The following is a 17,868-nucleotide window of genomic DNA, read 5'->3' on the forward strand; positions in this document are numbered from 1 at the left end:
GAGACACCCACGTTTCTAAGCTGTAGACCCCATTAAAGGCTGGATGGCTGACAATGTCCTCCAACTTTATGAAGGAAAAACTGAAGCATGTGTATGTGCTCCTGACAGATTTGTGCCTAAGATAATGAAAGCTCTTGGTCCCCTTTTGTGAAATCGTCTATCAGGAACTTTGGGGTAACGTTTGACTCCGCCTTACTTTGGATGTTCATGTCAAATCTCTGGTTCAGTCCTGCTTTGATCACTGAAGAAACATTGCTAAATTAAGTCCTGTTGCATCCTCCAGGTACTCACAGGTGGTGCTGTCAATACAGCTGCAGTGGCTCCCCACTGAATTCAGAGTCCATTTAAAGATTCTGGTTCTGACTTTTAGAGCTCTTCATGGACCAGCACCAGCTTACATTATTGAACTTCTACAGCCCTGTGTGAGGTCATGTGATCAGCACACGAGGCTTTTGCCACTGTGACCCACAGAGTGTGGAGCTCTCTCCCTCTGAGCTAAAGATCTGTGGACTCACTCTTTTAAAAAACAAATGAAACTCATCTTTTTGGAATTACGTTTGGTCAACTTTCCTTTTTTGTTGCTCTGGTATTTTTCGTGATCTCTGTCTTGACAGGTCAGATATAAATCTAATTTTACTTTATTTCAGGTGAAGCTGCTCGTATGAGCCCAGAGCTCAGAGTAAGAATGTACAGCGACCACTAAACAGCAGTCGCCTCAAGGCTCTTTATAAGGTCGAGACCCTCCAAAAATATCCGAGAGTGCTGCTCTGGTGCTCAGACATCACCCTGACACGGTGAAAGTCCTCCATGTGGGGCAGCAGCTCGTGAAGTAAAAGAAAACTTTACAGCCCGTTTGGATTTCCTCTGTGTGACAGTGTGACTACACCCACACACAATGAAGTGCACTTAGTGCCACCAGCAGGGTGATGATGATGATGAGCTGCACTCTTCAGCTCTTTTCAAAAACAAGAATCTCAAACCAAAAACACAGAGGATGATGCAACAATATGATCCTGTCACAGAATCAATACTGGACCTCATCCAATCTGTCACAGGGTCAGAGACTGAAGGGTGTGCACACGTGAGCCCCCTCTTATTTCATATTAAACAAATATGTAAGACTGCTTTCTTCCATTTGTGCAACATCTCTAAAGTTAGAAATATCCTGTCTCAGAGTGACGCTGAAACACTAGTTCATGCATTTATTACTTCCAGGCTGGACGACTGTAATTCATTATTATCAGGAAGTCCTAAAAACTCCCTGAAAAGCCTTCAGCTGATCCAAAATGCTGCAGCAAGAGTCCTGACAGGGACTAGAAAGAGAGAGCAGATTTCTCCTGTTTTGGCTTCCTGTTAAATCCAGAATTCAAAATCCTGCTCCTCACATACAAGGTCTTAAATAATCAGGCTCCATCTTATCTTAATGACCTTGTAGTCAGAGATGGGCAGTAACACGTTACTGTAATGAGTTACTGTAATCTGATTACTTTTTTCAAGTAACAAGTAATGTAGGGGATTACTATTGCAAAAACAGTAATTAGATTACCGTTACTTTCCCGTAGGAACGCTGCGTTACTGCGTTACTAAAACCGTGATTTTTTTGCGAGAATGTCTCATGACAGTGACGTAAGCGAGTGCGACATTCGTGACAACAGCTGTGTGCAGATCAACAGTGGATCATATATCAGTACGGAGAGAGTATGAGTGTGCAGCGTTTAAAGCGTGGAAGTACTGACCTTACTTTGAGTTTGATTCCATAAAAAGTGACAAAAACAAAAACGCTGCCACGGGAATGTGAAACTCACAAAGAAGCTGCCGTATCCTTCCACTGACCGCTGCGGCTCACCTGCACCAGGGTAAACCTCCGCCTACCGTAGTCCTACTTTACAGGTGAAAATAGAGCAACAGGACCGCTGAGTCTTTGACTTTATTTATTTTCTGCTGTGTTTTGCTTGCATCTATTTGAAAGACTGAGTGTAAACACAAAAAATATTTTATTTTAAATTCAAATTTCAAAATTTCAAATTTCAAATTCAAATTTCAAATTTCAAATTTTATTTGTCACGTACACAGTCATACACAGTACGATATGTAGTGAAATGCTTAGACAACTGCTCGTGACCTAAAGAAAACAAAAAAGGAAAAGGCTATGAATAAGATAGGAAATAAATATGAAAAATTAAAAAGGGTAAATTTAACTAGGAAGGAATAGAATATAAATTAAGGTTGAAAATAAAATAACTACAACAAAATACACAATATAGAACTATATAAGAATGTATGAAGAAATATAAATATAAATATATACACAATAACAGCAGCTGTACAAGTATTAACTGGAAATGAAGAATATAGTGACCAGTGTTGTGCAAAACCAATGTCCAGAAAGTCCAGTGTGTGTGTAAGAACTGTATGTGTGGGTCAGTACTGTGTGGTGGTGTGATTGAGAGACCGTATTGCCTGCGGGAAGAAGCTCCTCCTCAGTCTCTCTGTGTTGGTCTTCAGGGAGCGGAATCGCTTTCCTGACCTCAGCAGAGAGAACAGTCTGTTGTTGGGATGGCTGAGGTCCTTCACCATCTTCCTGGCCTTGGTCCAGCACCGCCTGCTGTAGATTGAGTGCAGGTCAGGGAGCTCGGAGCGGATGGTGCGCTCAGCTGACCGCACAACCCTCTGTAGAGCTCGTCTGTCCTGCATGGTGCTGTTCCCGAACCAGGTTAAGATGTTTCCCGCCAGGATGCTCTCTATGGTGCACGAGTAAAAGTTCCTGAGCACCTTGGAGGGCAGTTGGAAGTCTCTCAAGCGTCTGAGGTGGTAGAGACGCTGTCGGGCCTTTTTCACCACAGTGTTGATGTGACAGGACCATGACAGGTCCTGCGTGATGTGAACTCCGAGGTATTTGAAGCTGTCCACTCTCTCCACTGGGCACTCGTTGATGACGGGGGTCTGGTAGTTCCTCTCCTGCTTAGTGCTGAAGTCCACTATCAGCTCCTTTGTCTTACTGACGTTTAGAAGGAGGTTGTTCCTCTGGCACCAGGGGCCCGTTCTTCGTACCTCGCTAAGTAGGTTAGCCGGATTAGATTGTTGACGATTTCGCGTGATCCTGGATCAGTCGGTTCCCCGAAGCTCATCCGGGACTTGCTGTCATAGCAACAGAGCCGTAAGCGTAAACCTGCTCGGGAGCAGGTTTACTTTATGTAAACAGGATTAGATCGCGGCCACGCAGGTATATGTCCGCTTCATCTATACGAAAGCAACAGCGATAAATAAATAACATCAATGTAACTGAAGATAATGCAGCACTTGATCCTTTTATTGATGTCACACAGATACATACAGGTCATTTCCTAAAAAAGGGAAATGTACTATTAACATCCTATTACATGTATGTGATTATTACAGATGTAATTCATATTTCAGAGTAGTAATTGCAAATTACTTCGTGTAATCAAGATGAGAGACCACGGCTATAAAAGCCAAGGTGGATTTGGGAAGTCTGTCGCAGCCATGTCCTGTCCGTTTACGCGAGCAACCCATTGCGGAAGGTGCAAGATTGATAAGGAGAGTCCTCAGAATTCAGCGTATATTGCGGGACAGACAGGATCCTTTAGCTCAGCGCGACAGTGTGCTCATAGAGAGATATCGATTTTCCCGTGAGGGTATTATTTACTTAACCAACTTGTTGACGAGGGGGTGCAGGACCACCACCTGTCTTTTTTTGCTCTGCCCTTTTCTTGGTTGCTGTTATAAACAAACAAACAGATTATTTCAGGGTCTCTTTCCAAGAGACTAAAAGCAATATAAGTGATAAATATTACCATTCTGTAGAATATTCTTATATTTCACTTTTACTTGTTCCCATGTTCTAGTGGGTCCTGTTGTGGCTCTAATGTGAAAGAGGATATAATATAACAATATAATATAATGTAATATAATATTGGATAATATAGTGTGATATGATAAATCTACCCTACCGCCTACTGGTGTTGGCCAGAGGGGCCGATGGCGCGATATGGCAGCCTGGCTTCTGTCAGTCTGCCCCAGGGCAGCTGTGGCTACAACCGTAGCTGCCTCCACCAGTGTGTGAATGTGAGAGTGAATGAATAGTGGCATTGTAAAGCGCTTTGGGTGCCTTGAAAAGCGCTATATAAATCCAATATATTATTATTATTATTATTAAATTACTTACGAGTTTAATTTGTCAGCAACTTTCTGCCAGCCCTCTCTCCTTGCTTTTGCAGCCTTTGCAGTGTTCCCTTGCGTTCTGATTAAACTCTGAAACTCCTGAAATCCCTCACTCAGGAGTTCTTGCTCTGCTGCCGAAAAATACCGAGCCGAGCGCGCTCCTTCGACATTTTCGCCGACCAATCAGAGGGTTGCCGATCAATGTTTCTACTATCGATGCGTAGCCCCTTTTACGACACCCAGTGATGTCACATTACTGCGTCCAGCTGTAGTAATCGTCAACAGCAGGTGTGTTCGGGGAACCGGATTAGCGAGCTCACGGTTAGCGCGATGATTTGATCTTGGATGTGTCATTTGATCTTGGATGTAGTAAGCGACGTACGAAGAACGGGCCCCAGTTCTCCAGATTCCTAATCTCCTTCAGGTAGGCCGTCTCGTTGTTATCAGAGATCAGGCCCATGTGCTGGAATGTGCAGAAAATAGGTTTAAATGTTAAACTAATTTCTTCCAGTCAGAGAATGTTGCATATAATTAAATTTTTGCTTGATGCATAAAGTTAAAAGATTAAAACTAATAAAACAAGTTTAAAAAGAGACTTTTCCATTTGATTACATTTTGTATGAGGATTATGCAGAAAAAGTAGAATTGGGCTGAAAGATCTATCACTTTATCACCTCTTCAGGTTGTAAATCGTGTTTTTAAAAACAAAAAAAAGGAGGTTTCTTCCTGTTAAAAGGCAGTTTTTCCTTCCCACTGTCACCAAAGTGCTGGTCATAGGGGGTCATATGATTGTTGGGTTTTTCTCTGTATCTGTTATTGTCGGGTCGACCTTACAATATAAAGCACCTTGAGGTGACTATTGATTTGGCACTGTATAAATAAATTGAATTGAATTGAATTGGCGCCACCCGAGTGCCGCACTGCCTGCTGGGTAATACTCGTAGAATCAGAGACGGGACTTTTTAAATAGGGAGCTGAACCAGACTTCCTGTGTTGGGGCGCTGCAATTTTAATGTAAGTGAAAAGTGAAGTGACTCCATTTTTGAACAAGGCTGCAACATGACAGCATCAGTGTCTTTGTGGATGTGCTGCACAGGCACCTGAGACAAAAGCTCAGTATGAACTTCTCAGAAGTAAAATCCAGTTGTGTAACTTTAGGTATAGAAATACTGAATATTAATATCAGTGTCTTCACTCTGAAGCAGGTGGAGCTTTAGTGCGAGGGCGGCTCCAGAATCCAGACAGAAACACACAAAGACCACGAGAACACCTCAGCTGTTTGCTTCTCATTTATTATCAGGATACAGCAGATAATGATTCACACCAGCTATCAGACCTCCACCAAACAGTCAGTGAGACGTTAAATCTGAGTGTGCTGAGCTGCAGACTGAGGAACATCTGGACCAACCGAGAGCTTCTGAGACAGCCGACAACATCCCAACCTAAACTAGCAGTAACATCCTGACACAGTGTGGCTCAACGTGGAGTCCGGGTCCTCCAGAAAGCACACACATGCACTCAGTGGACCGAGACTCACAGCAGAGACCTCTAGAGGAGGAACGTGTTCATTGCAGCTGCTCTCATACAGGTGAACTACATCAGCTCATACTGGTCTCTGTCCATCATTTCACTCCACCTGCAGGCAGCAGCTCACTCACACTCTGACGGCTCTTCTGAAATATTTACATCTTCGACTGACTCTGAAAGTTAAAGATTCTCTGGAATTACATGATAAAGGAAAGAAAAGAGATCAACACGAAATGTTCTGCTGTGTTTGTCCTGCAGATTTACTGCACAGGACGGATCTTCATGCTGATGGTCTTCAGGGAGTAGTCATAACCTTTCCACTGGTGCCAGTCCACTCCAACAGCAAAGATAGTGCCATCAGCTCCCCAACGATAAACCCCATTAGGGTTTGCATAGTGACAGGTGTTGTACCAGAACGCCCCCAGATATAATTTTGCACAGTTCCCTGACCAGGTGTCCTGGTCTTTGTCAAATGTAGTGAACTTCTGTCCGTTGTGATAACTCAGGGCATCTCCTGCAGAAACACAGATGAACAATCACAAAATTACCACTAATCCCAGTCAGACTGGTCTGCATGTGTACCGGGAGTGTTTTCAGTGGGCCATGACACAGACTGGACTCATACTGGGGAGTAAAAAGCAGCAGGTGCACAGTTTGAATCATATGTGGTTGACAGACTCCAGTTTGTTCATGTGAACTGGGAGACTTCGTCACGCAGTAAAGTCATTTTCATTGGTATGTAGCTGACACCAGCTTTATTTATCCCTGAAGGTACATCAGACAAGCCAAGTAGTTAAACTGCAAGTTGTCTATGGTCCTGACAACATCCAAAGTCTTGATTTTAGTCCTTTTTCTGTAATAATTGACTCAGAAACTGAAACATGGGAAACTGAATCAGCGCTTATCTGTCGAGCTAATTCTTCAGGTTTCTCACATCGTGAAAAGAAACCGCTGCAATAAACTGTTGATTTTTAATAATCATCTCAAAATGAATAAAATAAGATCTGAATAAACAGCAGCCTCCTCATGTCATCTTTGAAAGCTCAGTGAAAACTGAAGAAATGAGAGCAGAGGACAGTGATGGAAGCTGGTTCCACAGAAGAGGGCCTGAAAACTGAAGGCTCTGCCTCCCATTCTACTTTTAAATACTCTAGGAACAACAAGTAGGCCTGCAGAGCGAGAGCGAAGTGCTCTAATAGGGTGATATGGTACTACAAGGTCATTAAGATAAGATGGGGCCTGATTATTTAAGACCTTGTATGTGAGGAGCAGGATTTTGAATTCTGGATTTAACAGGAAGCCAAAACAGGAGAAATCTGCTCTCTCTTTCTAGTCCCTGTCAGGACTCTTGCTGCAGCATTTTGGATCAGCTGAAGGCTTTTCAGGGAGTTTTTAGGACTTCCTGATAATAATGAATTACAGTCGTCCAGCCTGGAAGTAATAAATGCATGAACTAGTTTTTCAGCGTCACTCTGAGACAGGATATTTCTAACTTTAGAGATGTTGCACAAATGGAAGAAAGCAGTCTTACATATTTGTTTAATATGTGCGTTGAAGGACATGTCCTGGTCAAAAATGACTCCAAGGTTCCTCACAGTGTTACTGGAGGCCAAGGTAATGCCATCCAGAGTAAGAATCTGGTTAGATACCATATTTCTAAGCTTTTCAGGGCCGAGTACAATAACCTCAGTTTGATCTGAATTAAGAAGCAGAAAGTTAGCGGCCATCCAGGTCTTTATGTCTTTAAGACATTCCTGCAGTTTAACTCATTGGTGTGTGTTATCTGGCTTCATGGACAGATAGAGCTGGGTGTCGTCTGCATATCATCCTGCCTGGTGTTTGGTACTCAGGGGCCACGACTGAGAACAGGGAGGCTGCACAGAGGGTCATTAACACTGCCCACAATATCATTGGCTGCCCTCTGACACTCCTGGAGGCCATCGCCAGATCCTCCTGTCTCAGAGACTCACAGGCGACCCCTCAAACCCCGCCCACCACCTGTTCCATTCTACCCATTCCTCTTCTTTGTTAATCTTTTCTGTTCATTTGTGTCATTGTACATGTACAATGACAATAAAGGCGTATTCTATTCTATTCTATTCTATTCTATTCTGATGCTACACTGACCCTGTGCCACTTCACTCACCTGCGCCTCCGTTCTTGAATCCAGTAACAGTCAGTTTGTATCCGTCACATTCAGCATCCACCTTAAATGAAGAGTAACGAGCGAACACTTTCTTCCCTTCAAAGTCCTCCATGTCCACCAGCAGCTCACTCTTTTGCTTGGATGTCATAATGTTGATCACATCGAGACCTACATTCACACACAAGCACACAGTCAGAAACATGCAGGGCTGTTTGGTACAGAGCTGCAGATCATCCAATAAAACTCTCACCGAGCCAGTACTCTCCAGCAGCGTCACCAAAGCCCATCTTGTATTGATCCCAGGGTCTGTAGAAGTTCACCGTGCCGTCCATCCTCCTCTGGAACACCTGGGGGAGGAGGCAGCAGAAACATCTCTGGTTTCAGGGAGCACAGATCTGGATTTACAGCAGTGCTCCTGTTAAATGTTCCCGCGCTGACACTTTTTAGTTACAAGCACTCACCGTCCAGCCTCCTCCTTCTGAGTCCATGTCACAGTACACCTGCACACAAACACCTGTCACACTCTAGCTGCTTAAAGACGTGGACATGAACAGGACCCAGAGTCCCAGAGAGGGTGGACTGTACCTGCACCGCAGACCTTTCTCCAAGGGGATAGATGGTGTACACGCCGCTGCTTTGGCTTCTGTCCTGGCGGCGGATGTCGCTGCAGTCCCTCGGCTGGATGAGCTCCGTGCAGCTGGTCAACGCAGGAGCGAGGAGGAGAACGATGAAGACCGCTGGCAGCTGGAACAGAGAAGAAGCCTTTCATTTGCACAATATTCACTTCCTACCAAGCTCAACAAGCCTGTGATTCTCCCTCAGCTTTGCCTCTCAGCTGTGCTGAAGTCTTGTTTAGGCTGCACAGGTGTGGTTCAGCCAAACCCCCCTCCCTGTGCTCACTTCTTAGTATAGTCCTGTTGCCTTTCATTGTAAAGTGAGTTCATGCTTTGTTATATTGTTGTATTCCTGTTGATCTCTGACCTGCACAGAACAAGAACCATTCTGAACCATCCCCAGAAAATCCAGGCTTAAGTTACCTGGATAAGAGGAAATCCTGCTTGGTGGCACAGACATCAGGAGCAGGCTATGTTCAGAGTTAAGATGGAGGCAATGTTCCCTCTAATGTTTCACGTGTCTGAACACACAAACTCCCTGAGCGGCTCCTTGGACCACTGTGAGCAACAGCAGACGTGTGCACTGTGGTCACGCCAGCATCCAATCCATCCAAGTTACATGTTTATTAAAGTAATCAAATTACAGCATTTATGTTAGACGACTTTTATTTAACTGCTTTAGCCCACTTACAATGAAAATGTAAACAAATCTTGTTATGTTAACACTATTGGAAGGAAAAATAACTTGAACTCCAATTTTGAAAACACAACTTTATTTATTTCTTTTCTATAAAACTCTGACTGTATTATGAGTCTGTGGTCTGGGAGAGAGTCTGTAACTCTGTCTGCAAATACAGTAAATAATGACCAATGTTGGGCAGTTAATTATATAGTTACTTCTTCAAAAAAGTTACTGAGTTTTGCAAACAACAACATTTTTTGCAGCTGTTTACCTAAAAATGCAGCCAAGGTGTTTTTTAAACAAACATTTCAAACTATTTACAGAACAATCAGCTGTTCTGCATCAAATCTGATGCCACACAAATTATTTGTGCCGCTCCAAAAATAATTTCTGTCCACTATGAGATGAAGGAGAACAACAGCCTGATACCTGCAGGCCTGACAGCAGCAGATGGGTCACTGCTGTAACACCTGTGACACTCAGCAGGCGCCTCATTGTTCTGACACACACAACAACACTACTGACTACACTACACACTGACCACACACTAACTACACACTAACTACACACTAACTACACAGTAACTACACAGTAACTACCCACTAACTACACAGTAACTACACAGTAACTACACACTAACTACACACTAACTACACAGTAACTACACAGTAACTACCCACTAACTACCCACTAACTACACACTAACTACACACTAACTACACAGTAACTACCCACTAACTACCCAGTAACTACACACTAACTACACAGTAACTACACAGTAACTACACAGTAACTACACACGAACTACACAGTAACTACACAGTAACTACACACGAACTACACACGAACTACACACGAACTACACACGAACTACACAGTAACTACACACTAACTACACACGAACTACACACGAACTACACACGAACTACACACGAACTACACAAGATTTGCGCTAAACGTCTCAAATCTCTCACATCTCAAAACACGCCGTCACTCCTAAAACTTCCCCCGTTTCTTAACAACTAGATGCCATGTTGCCATATCATTTTTTGATTGGTCGACATTTTTCAACCAATAGGAAAGGATGGGGGGGGGGGGGGGGGAGGGGGGGAGAGTTGGTGTTGCTTTTGCTCACAGGCTTTCGAGCGTTTTGCTTATAAAACGCAGTTTTTACCGTTTCTTCCTGCAGTAAATATAAACAACGACAGTATTCAGGAAGAAAACCAAACATTGCAGATATTTTTATCATAACTCTGGTTTTACGCGGCCGATCAACACAATTTAAAAACTGGTATAAAGTCCACACTTTTCCCGTCAGTTGTTCGTCTGTGCTGCTCACATCTCCAATGGTTGTACACGATGTCATTAACGTGGCTTCACTCCACATCAGCCGCCTTGCTCGCTAAAACTCAGGTGTCAGCACATAAGGACGCTGTCATCAGCAACATTGATTAGCTGCGTTTATACAAATGTGGCATCGTTCCCATACGGGAGCAGCCAGTCACTGACTCACACTGGAAAACAGAATTGTTGAAATTTTAATTTTAATTTCAATTCAGGTTAGATTTTTTTTGTTAGCAATGCAGATTTTCTGTGTGCAGAGATGCCAGCAGTGCGCAGCTTAGAGGGAACATTGGGTGGAGGTGCCGTGTTTTCGTTGATTCTTTTATTTACAGCATGTTTTTAATGTCATTTAGATTCTCTGCTGCTGTATTTTATATGTGCAGCTTGTTTTTTTTTTTTTTTACTTTTTATTTTCATTTTTTAAATTGAAAACGAACAACAAACAAACAGAAACAAACAATAAAAGACATTTACAGTTATGGGACAGAGTAGGTATCATCAACTAGCCAAAGCTTGACTGGCCATTATGACCAAAAAAAAAAAAATTCTCAGGAACACACTCTAGTATCTTTATCTTTCAAACATAGCCTCCACCCTCTGAGGACCGAACACAGAAAATACGGGCGTATTAATAATAATAATAAAAAATAATAATTATAATAGTAACAGTATTAGTAATTACAGAAATTTAAAACAAAAAAAAAACAAAAAAAAAACAAAAAAACAAAAAAACAAAGGAAACAAAAAAAAAAAAAAGAAAAAAAAGAAAAACATATCGTGTGAACCCCTCCCACCATCCCCCCACCCCTTTACCCCTGTATGGCTCTCAACTTCATCACATTCGTGTATCCAAACAGCCCATATTTACACCCGTCTATACACAAGAATCGGCACAACATTCAAGAACTCTGATCAGAAGGGCCTAACCAAGGATCAATTCAGGGTAAACCCAGAGGAATTTACATCATCTCTATATTCTGTCAAGTCCAAAGACGGTAATACTGAAAGAAATGGTCCCCAAATTTTTTTAAAGGTTCCGTATTTCCCTTTTACACTATGCGATATCTTCTCAGGTGTACAGTAGGATGCTAACTCATTAATCCAATATCTCAGTGTTGGAGAATTTTCAGATTTCCAATGTGTCAGAATACATTTTTTAACTGCAGTACTCGCAAGTAAAATAAAATATTTCTTGTGGTAATCCACATTTATAGAATCTATATCACCTAAAATCCATAGTTTTGGGTCCATTTCGACTTGGATCCCAATTACCCTTGAAATTATTTCAGTAGTCCGTCTCCAGAACTCCTCTATTACTGGGCAATTCCACAGCATATGAAGAAGATCACCATCTATCACCTTACATCTCAAACATTTGGGAGAGTAATTAATATCAATTTTATGTAATCTGTAAGGTGTATAATATGTCCTGTGGAATATATTAAATTGCATTTGTCTATGATTTGTAGAAATTAACATGGTCTGTGCCTGTTCCATTAGATGGTACCATTCTACCTCTTCATAAACATAGCCCAGATCTGCCTCCCATTTTCTTTTCAGAGACATTTTGTTGCAGTCAGGTAATATTTCATTAATAATAGTGTATATTGAAGATACTATTCCTTTTATTGACTTCCATGGTTTGGTGCAAAGATGCGTTTCAAAAGGACTTTCTTTAGGAATCTCAGGGAATGTTCCTTTAGTTTTTTCTTTGATCCAGTCTCTTATTTGTAGAAATTTAAAAAAAATTTGGTCTGGAAGTTTAAATTTTTCCTTTAGTTGTTGGAAGTCAATAAATGTATCATTATTATATAGATCGGCAACAGTTCGAATATTTCTATCCTTCCATCCCCGCAATATGGAGTCGGAAATATGATGTGAGAGATCAGGATTGCCGTGTCCTTCTAAGAAAAGAAATATTTATTTTTAGAAGTGAGTGGGATTCCTGCCAGGCACGGAAGGTGTTTAATATCATCGAGTTATTTGTGAGCTTAGATAAACATTTTTTCGTACCTAGAAATGGGACGTCTTTTAATGATATGGGATTCACCTCATATTGTTCTATTGGAACCCATCGAACCTCACTCCTCTCTGCATGTAACCAGATCAAAATTGATCGGTATTGGGAGGCCAGATAATAATTCCTAAAGTTTGGTAGGTTGAGTCCTCCCCTTGAATAAGGGGCCTGTAATGAGGAGAGTTTAACTCTTGGGTTTTTCTTTTGCCATATGAAGGAGGTTATAAGTTTATTTAATTCTTTGAAGAAACTTTTTGGAACATTTATAGGGAGACATTGAAATAAATAGGTAAACTTAGGCAAAATGTTCATTTTAACAACATTAATTCTCCCTATAAGGGATAATGGAAAATCCATCCATCTCTGTATATTAAGTTTAGTTTGCTCCAACAGTTTAATATAATTTAGTTTGAATATTTTATCCTCAGATTTACCAATTTGTATGCCCAAATATTTAAATCCATTGTTACACCACTGTAGTGGATCTGTAAGAGCTCTAACACGATTATCTTGTATATTTAATGACATAATCTCACTTTTAGTATAATTTAACTTGTATCCTGAAGCTGCACTATATTCTTTAAGACAATTCATTAATGAGGGAATTGACTTGAGAGGGTCCGTTATATACAGTAGGAGGTCATCTGCATATAGAGAAAGTTTATGTTCACTTGTACCGAATTTGATTCCAGATATAGCAACATTAGTACGAATGGCCACTGCTAGTGGCTCGATCGCAATCGCAAAGAGCAAAGGAGAACTTGGACAGCCTTATCTACAGCCTCTGGTTAAGGAGAAAGTGTTAGAAAGCACATTATTTGTTATAATATTGGCTTTGGGGGCGTTAAAAAGTATCCTAACATAGCGGGTGATCTTTTCTCCGAAGCCCATGGCTTCCATTGTCTGAAATAGAAAGTTTGGTTCAATCCTGTCAAATGCTTTATTAGCGTCCATGGAAATTATTAGCAATGGTTCTTGATTTTTTTGAGCGGCATTCAATATGTGGAGCAGGCGCCGCACATTATCTGCTCCCTGTCTGTTTTTAATGAAGCCTGTTTGATCGGCATTTATTATCTTAGGCATAATGTCTTCCAATCTATGTGCAATTATTTTAGATAATATTTTATAATCTGCGTTTAAAAGGCTAAGTGGTCTATAAGAGTCACATCTCTGTTTGTCCTTGCCCGGCTTTGGCAATAATGTAATTGTTGCATTTTCCAGTGATTCCGGTAATTTCTTATTTTCTAAGGCTTCTTTAATCATATTTGTAAGTGGTGTCAATAATTTGTTAGAAAAGGCCTTATAGTAATCAGCTGAGAATCCATCTGGTCCAGGGGTCTTATTATTTTGTAAACACTTGAGGGCTCGAAGAACCTCCATCTCCGTTATATCTACATCAAGCAGTTCTTTGTCCTCATTATATAATTTAGGAAGGGTTATTCCATCTATGAATCTTTTTGCAACAGTACCATCGACCCCTTGCTCAGATTTATACAGATCTTCATAAAACCGTTTAAACTCTGCATTTATAAGTACTGATTCATCAAGAAGTTTATCATCTTCCGTTAGAATTGTCCGTATAAATTTCTCCGATGTTTCTTTCTTAATTTGCCAGGCCAGTAATTTACTTGTTTTGTTTCCAAATTCATAGTAGTGATATCTAGTTCTGGCCATAGCTGCTTCTGCTCTATTGGTGCATAAATTATCATACTGCAACCTTGCTTTTGTTAATGTATTAAGACATTCTTCCTTTTTGGTGGCAATATATTCCTGTTCCAAGTTTTTAATGTCGGTCTCCAATTTAGATATCTTCTCTCTGACCTTTTTAGCCTTATTAGCCCCATATGACATAACCATACCTCTCATATAAGCTTTAAGCGCTTCCCAAATATTAGCATGTGAGGAAGAATTTGAATTAGCATCTAGAAATATTTCAATATTAGTGTTCATGTATGAAATAAAATCAGAGTCTCCTAGCATATAATTCTTGAACCTCCATCTGTAGGTTATATTTTGCGATATATTGGTAGCCCAGAGAAGTTTAATGGGATTATGGTCTGAGAAAGTAGCTGCTAAGTAAGAGCAGTCTATCACTGTTGCCATCATATTTTGTGATATAAGAAACATATCAATTCTTGAGTGCGTATTATGTACTGGAGAAAAAAAAGAAAAATCCCTTTGACCTGGGTGGAGGTTTCGCCATACATCAATTGCGCCTATATCCTTCATACCTTGGTTCAATGCAGTTGCTGCTTTGGATAAAGAAACTGTTTTAGGTGAGGACCGGTCCAAGGAGGGATTTAGGACCATATTGAAATCTCCACCCACAATATACTGTCCCTCAATTGTAGCCACTTTCATTATTAAGTTATTGAAGAATAAAGGGTCATCATAGTTGGACCCGTATATATTTACCAAAGATATCTTATTTCTATTTATTTCACCATTTACAAGTAGGAATCTGCCATTTTTATCCTTTTCAACTGAGTTTAGTTGAAAGTTCAAGTGTTTATTAATAAGCAGGGTGACTCCTCTTGCTTTGGAGGTATATGATGAATAAAAAACATTGCCTACCCAATCTCTTCGTAATTTTAAATGTTCAGCGTCTGTGAGGTGGCTTTCCTGGATAAAAGCGACATCTACATTTTGCCTCTTTAAATATGTCAACATTTTTTTTCTCTTAATAGGTGAATTGATCCCTCTAATATTCCAAGATATACAGGTTATATGACCCTTAATTTAAGTTCGGTATAGTAAAATTCTGTACATGGGTGTAATGGTAGGATATAACCTAAGCCAATGAGCTATCTGAACAATTATATAAGTATAAGAAGAATTTTTTGTAAGAGACCATACATAACCCCAAAACATTAAAATAAAAACCTGCCTCATAAAACCCCTATAACAAAACCACATAAGGTAGGTAATTCAACTAAACAATGGTGGTGGCCCAGGCAGTTGTTAAAGTTAAAGTTCTAGCCACTCTCGGTAATATATAAACAGCAAAGTATTAAATTTTAGCAGTCGAATACAGAACGTAATTGTGTAAAGGAAAAAGTAAAATATTTAAACACAATATAATCACACTCATCCAGTAAGGGATTAATTTCTAAATCATAAATGCACACAAAGTCTATAGTTTTATAAATGTGTACTTATTTTAGCTGAGTAATAAGCAAATATTTATGTTAGCTATTAACTACTAGATTGCTATAAATCATATCTTCAATTCGTCTGACAGATGGGAGGTGGCGAGAGTCTGTATCAATGCTTAATGTTATAGTCCCTTTTTTTTTCTTTTCTTCATTTCACCTCGATCCCCAGATTTAACAGTGGCGGACGTCTCGTCTGCGAGTACGGATGTAAATTGCTTTGTTGACATCACATTACATCACTTTAGTCTACTCACTCAGAAAATCTTTCAGATAGCGTTGCGCTTCAGCAGGAGTGGGGAAAATTTTAATCGATCCCTGATGTCTGACGCGAAGTTGCGCTGGGTACATCAGAGCATATTCAATCTCCTTTTCTCGCAGCCTTTGTTTCACGTCACGGAACTCGTCTCTTCTGCGTTGCAGGTCTATGCTGTAGTCCGGGAAAAAAGATATTTTCTTATTCTCATATGTCGTCTCTCCCTTACTTCTAGCCAGTCGAAGGACTTTCTCTTTGTCTCTGAGGTTCAGAAACTTAGCAATGAAGGGCCGTGGTCTATCAGACTTCTTCCTGACACGGTGTGCTCTTTCAAGGGTAATGTTTGATGTAAAGTTGTCATTCCCCAGGATTTGTGGTATAAATTTCTCCAAAAATCCCACAGCGTCATGGCCTTCTACTTGCTCGGGAATGTTCAGTATCCTTAGGTTGGACCTTCTGCTGCGGTTCTCCAAGTCGTCGATTTTGTCCTTGAGTTGAGTTGTCAATTTCTCCACTTTATCGGTGCGGTTATGCATTTCCTTAATGTCGTCCTCGTTTGTACTTACTCGTGCCTCCATCTCCTCAACCTGCTCGGAAAGCGTGTTAAGAGAGGATTCAATTTTCGTCAGGGTTATTTGTATATCAGCCGTTTTTTTGTCAATATGTTTTGTAAGTTCCTCTTTAGTTTCTTTGATAGCATTGAGTAATTTGCTAATTGGCAATTCCTCCTCCCCATCCGCCATATTTCTTGCTGCCAATGCGTGCTGGTATCCCGTAGTTTTTGTCGTTTTCTTTCGTTTTGAGTGTCGCAAATTATAATTTGCCATGCAGAAGTTTCTTTTGTTACTTTGCCTCTTGTTATGGTCAAAAATTATATAAGGGCAAGTTAGGATAAATGTAGATTCCTGGGCCTACCGCCGGGAGCTCACGAATGCACGTCTACTCTCGTCTGCTGTCAGCCATGATCCATATGTGCAGCTTGTTAAGCTCAAACCTACTAAACCACTGACTGAAGCCGTAAAGTTACAGCAGCTAAAACTATGAACGAGGTCTTCATGTTTTACGAGGTGTCTTTTACACTGAAAACAGAAACTGGAACACAATCAAATTCATTTCACTTTGAGCTGCGACAAACTGAAGCGACGTGCACGTCTCCTTCAACACGCCCAACGTTATGAAGCCACAGGGGCTCTGATCAGTTTGTATTGTGTTTAGCTTTCAATATAAAGTTCCTCGATGTGACTGCTGTTGTGATTTGGTGCCTTACAAATAAAACTATACTGAACTGAAACGTCGTCATACTTCTGCTTGAGATTTGTTGGAGCACAGAAAGTAACCCGGGCAAGTGTGTGTAGGTGAATTCTTGTTATTATGTGAAGAGTGCACGAAATAGTGTCATTAACATCAACTAAAACATGAACGTGTGAGAAAGATCAAACTACAAAAAGACTTGTCAGGTTCACAGTTTACCACTGAGACCTTCGATGATAAATGAAACTAAATAAAATAAATAAAGGATTAGCTCGAATATTCACAGATTAGATAACTGGCCTGTGACACCTGAGGTGACCCAGTGTGTTAAAATGTGGTGACCTGTGCAAATGTCCACATGTGGTAGTTCGGCACAAGACCCGTCCCACCAAAACTGCAGTACTTGCTCTGGTGTCATCTGTCCTCAGGACCAGCAGCAATCAATAACAGATCAATCACAGATAAACAATATACTTTAGAAACTATAACTACTAAAAACTATTGCAGCATACTGAAACAACCATACTGGTGTATGTCCTGAACAGAGACAAGAAGAAGAAATAATTCTGTAAATAGAAAGTACTTTAAGTAAAATGTAACTTCTCGGAACAAAAGCCGAGAAAACGTTCATCTTCCAGTGTAAATACTTTTAGGAGCACAGACTCAGTGTGCAGTAGATTAACGTTTCACTTTACAT

The 17,868-nt window shown here is 40.7% G+C and overlaps 1 protein-coding gene across 1 annotated transcript; it reads right to left on the reverse strand.

Annotated features, from left to right (window-relative positions):
• Positions 1-5,957: 5,957 nt before the first annotated feature.
• Positions 5,958-8,866, reverse strand: LOC146627454 (microfibril-associated glycoprotein 4-like). The gene is made up of 6 exons (XM_085360292.1): positions 8,837-8,866; positions 8,441-8,617; positions 8,317-8,355; positions 8,106-8,202; positions 7,856-8,023; positions 5,958-6,223 (listed from the first exon to the last, which is right to left on the reverse strand). The coding sequence occupies exons 1-6, from the start codon at positions 8,864-8,866 to the stop codon at positions 5,970-5,972; spliced, it is 765 nt and encodes a 254-aa protein (XP_085216418.1). The 3' UTR covers positions 5,958-5,969.
• Positions 8,867-17,868: the final 9,002 nt, after the last annotated feature.

The sequence above is a fragment of the Diplotaxodon limnothrissa genome, linkage group LG8 (assembly GCF_057381915.1).
Source record: "Diplotaxodon limnothrissa isolate DT_005_m linkage group LG8, D_limnothrissa_male_GT1.1, whole genome shotgun sequence".
NCBI classification, from domain to species: Eukaryota; Metazoa; Chordata; class Actinopteri; order Cichliformes; family Cichlidae; genus Diplotaxodon; species Diplotaxodon limnothrissa.

Coding starts and splice junctions, on each gene's coding strand:
- LOC146627454 (XM_085360292.1), bottom strand. CDS start 8,866: ATGGTTCAGAATGGTTCTTGTTCTGTGCAG. Junction 8,618..8,836: donor ATGGTTCTTGTTCTGTGCAG/GTCAGAGATCAA, acceptor TGCAAATGAAAG/GCTTCTTCTCTGTTCCAGCT. Junction 6,224..7,855: donor ATTCAAGAACGGAGGCGCAG/GTGAGTGAAGTG, acceptor GTGTTTCTGCAG/GAGATGCCCTGAGTTATCAC.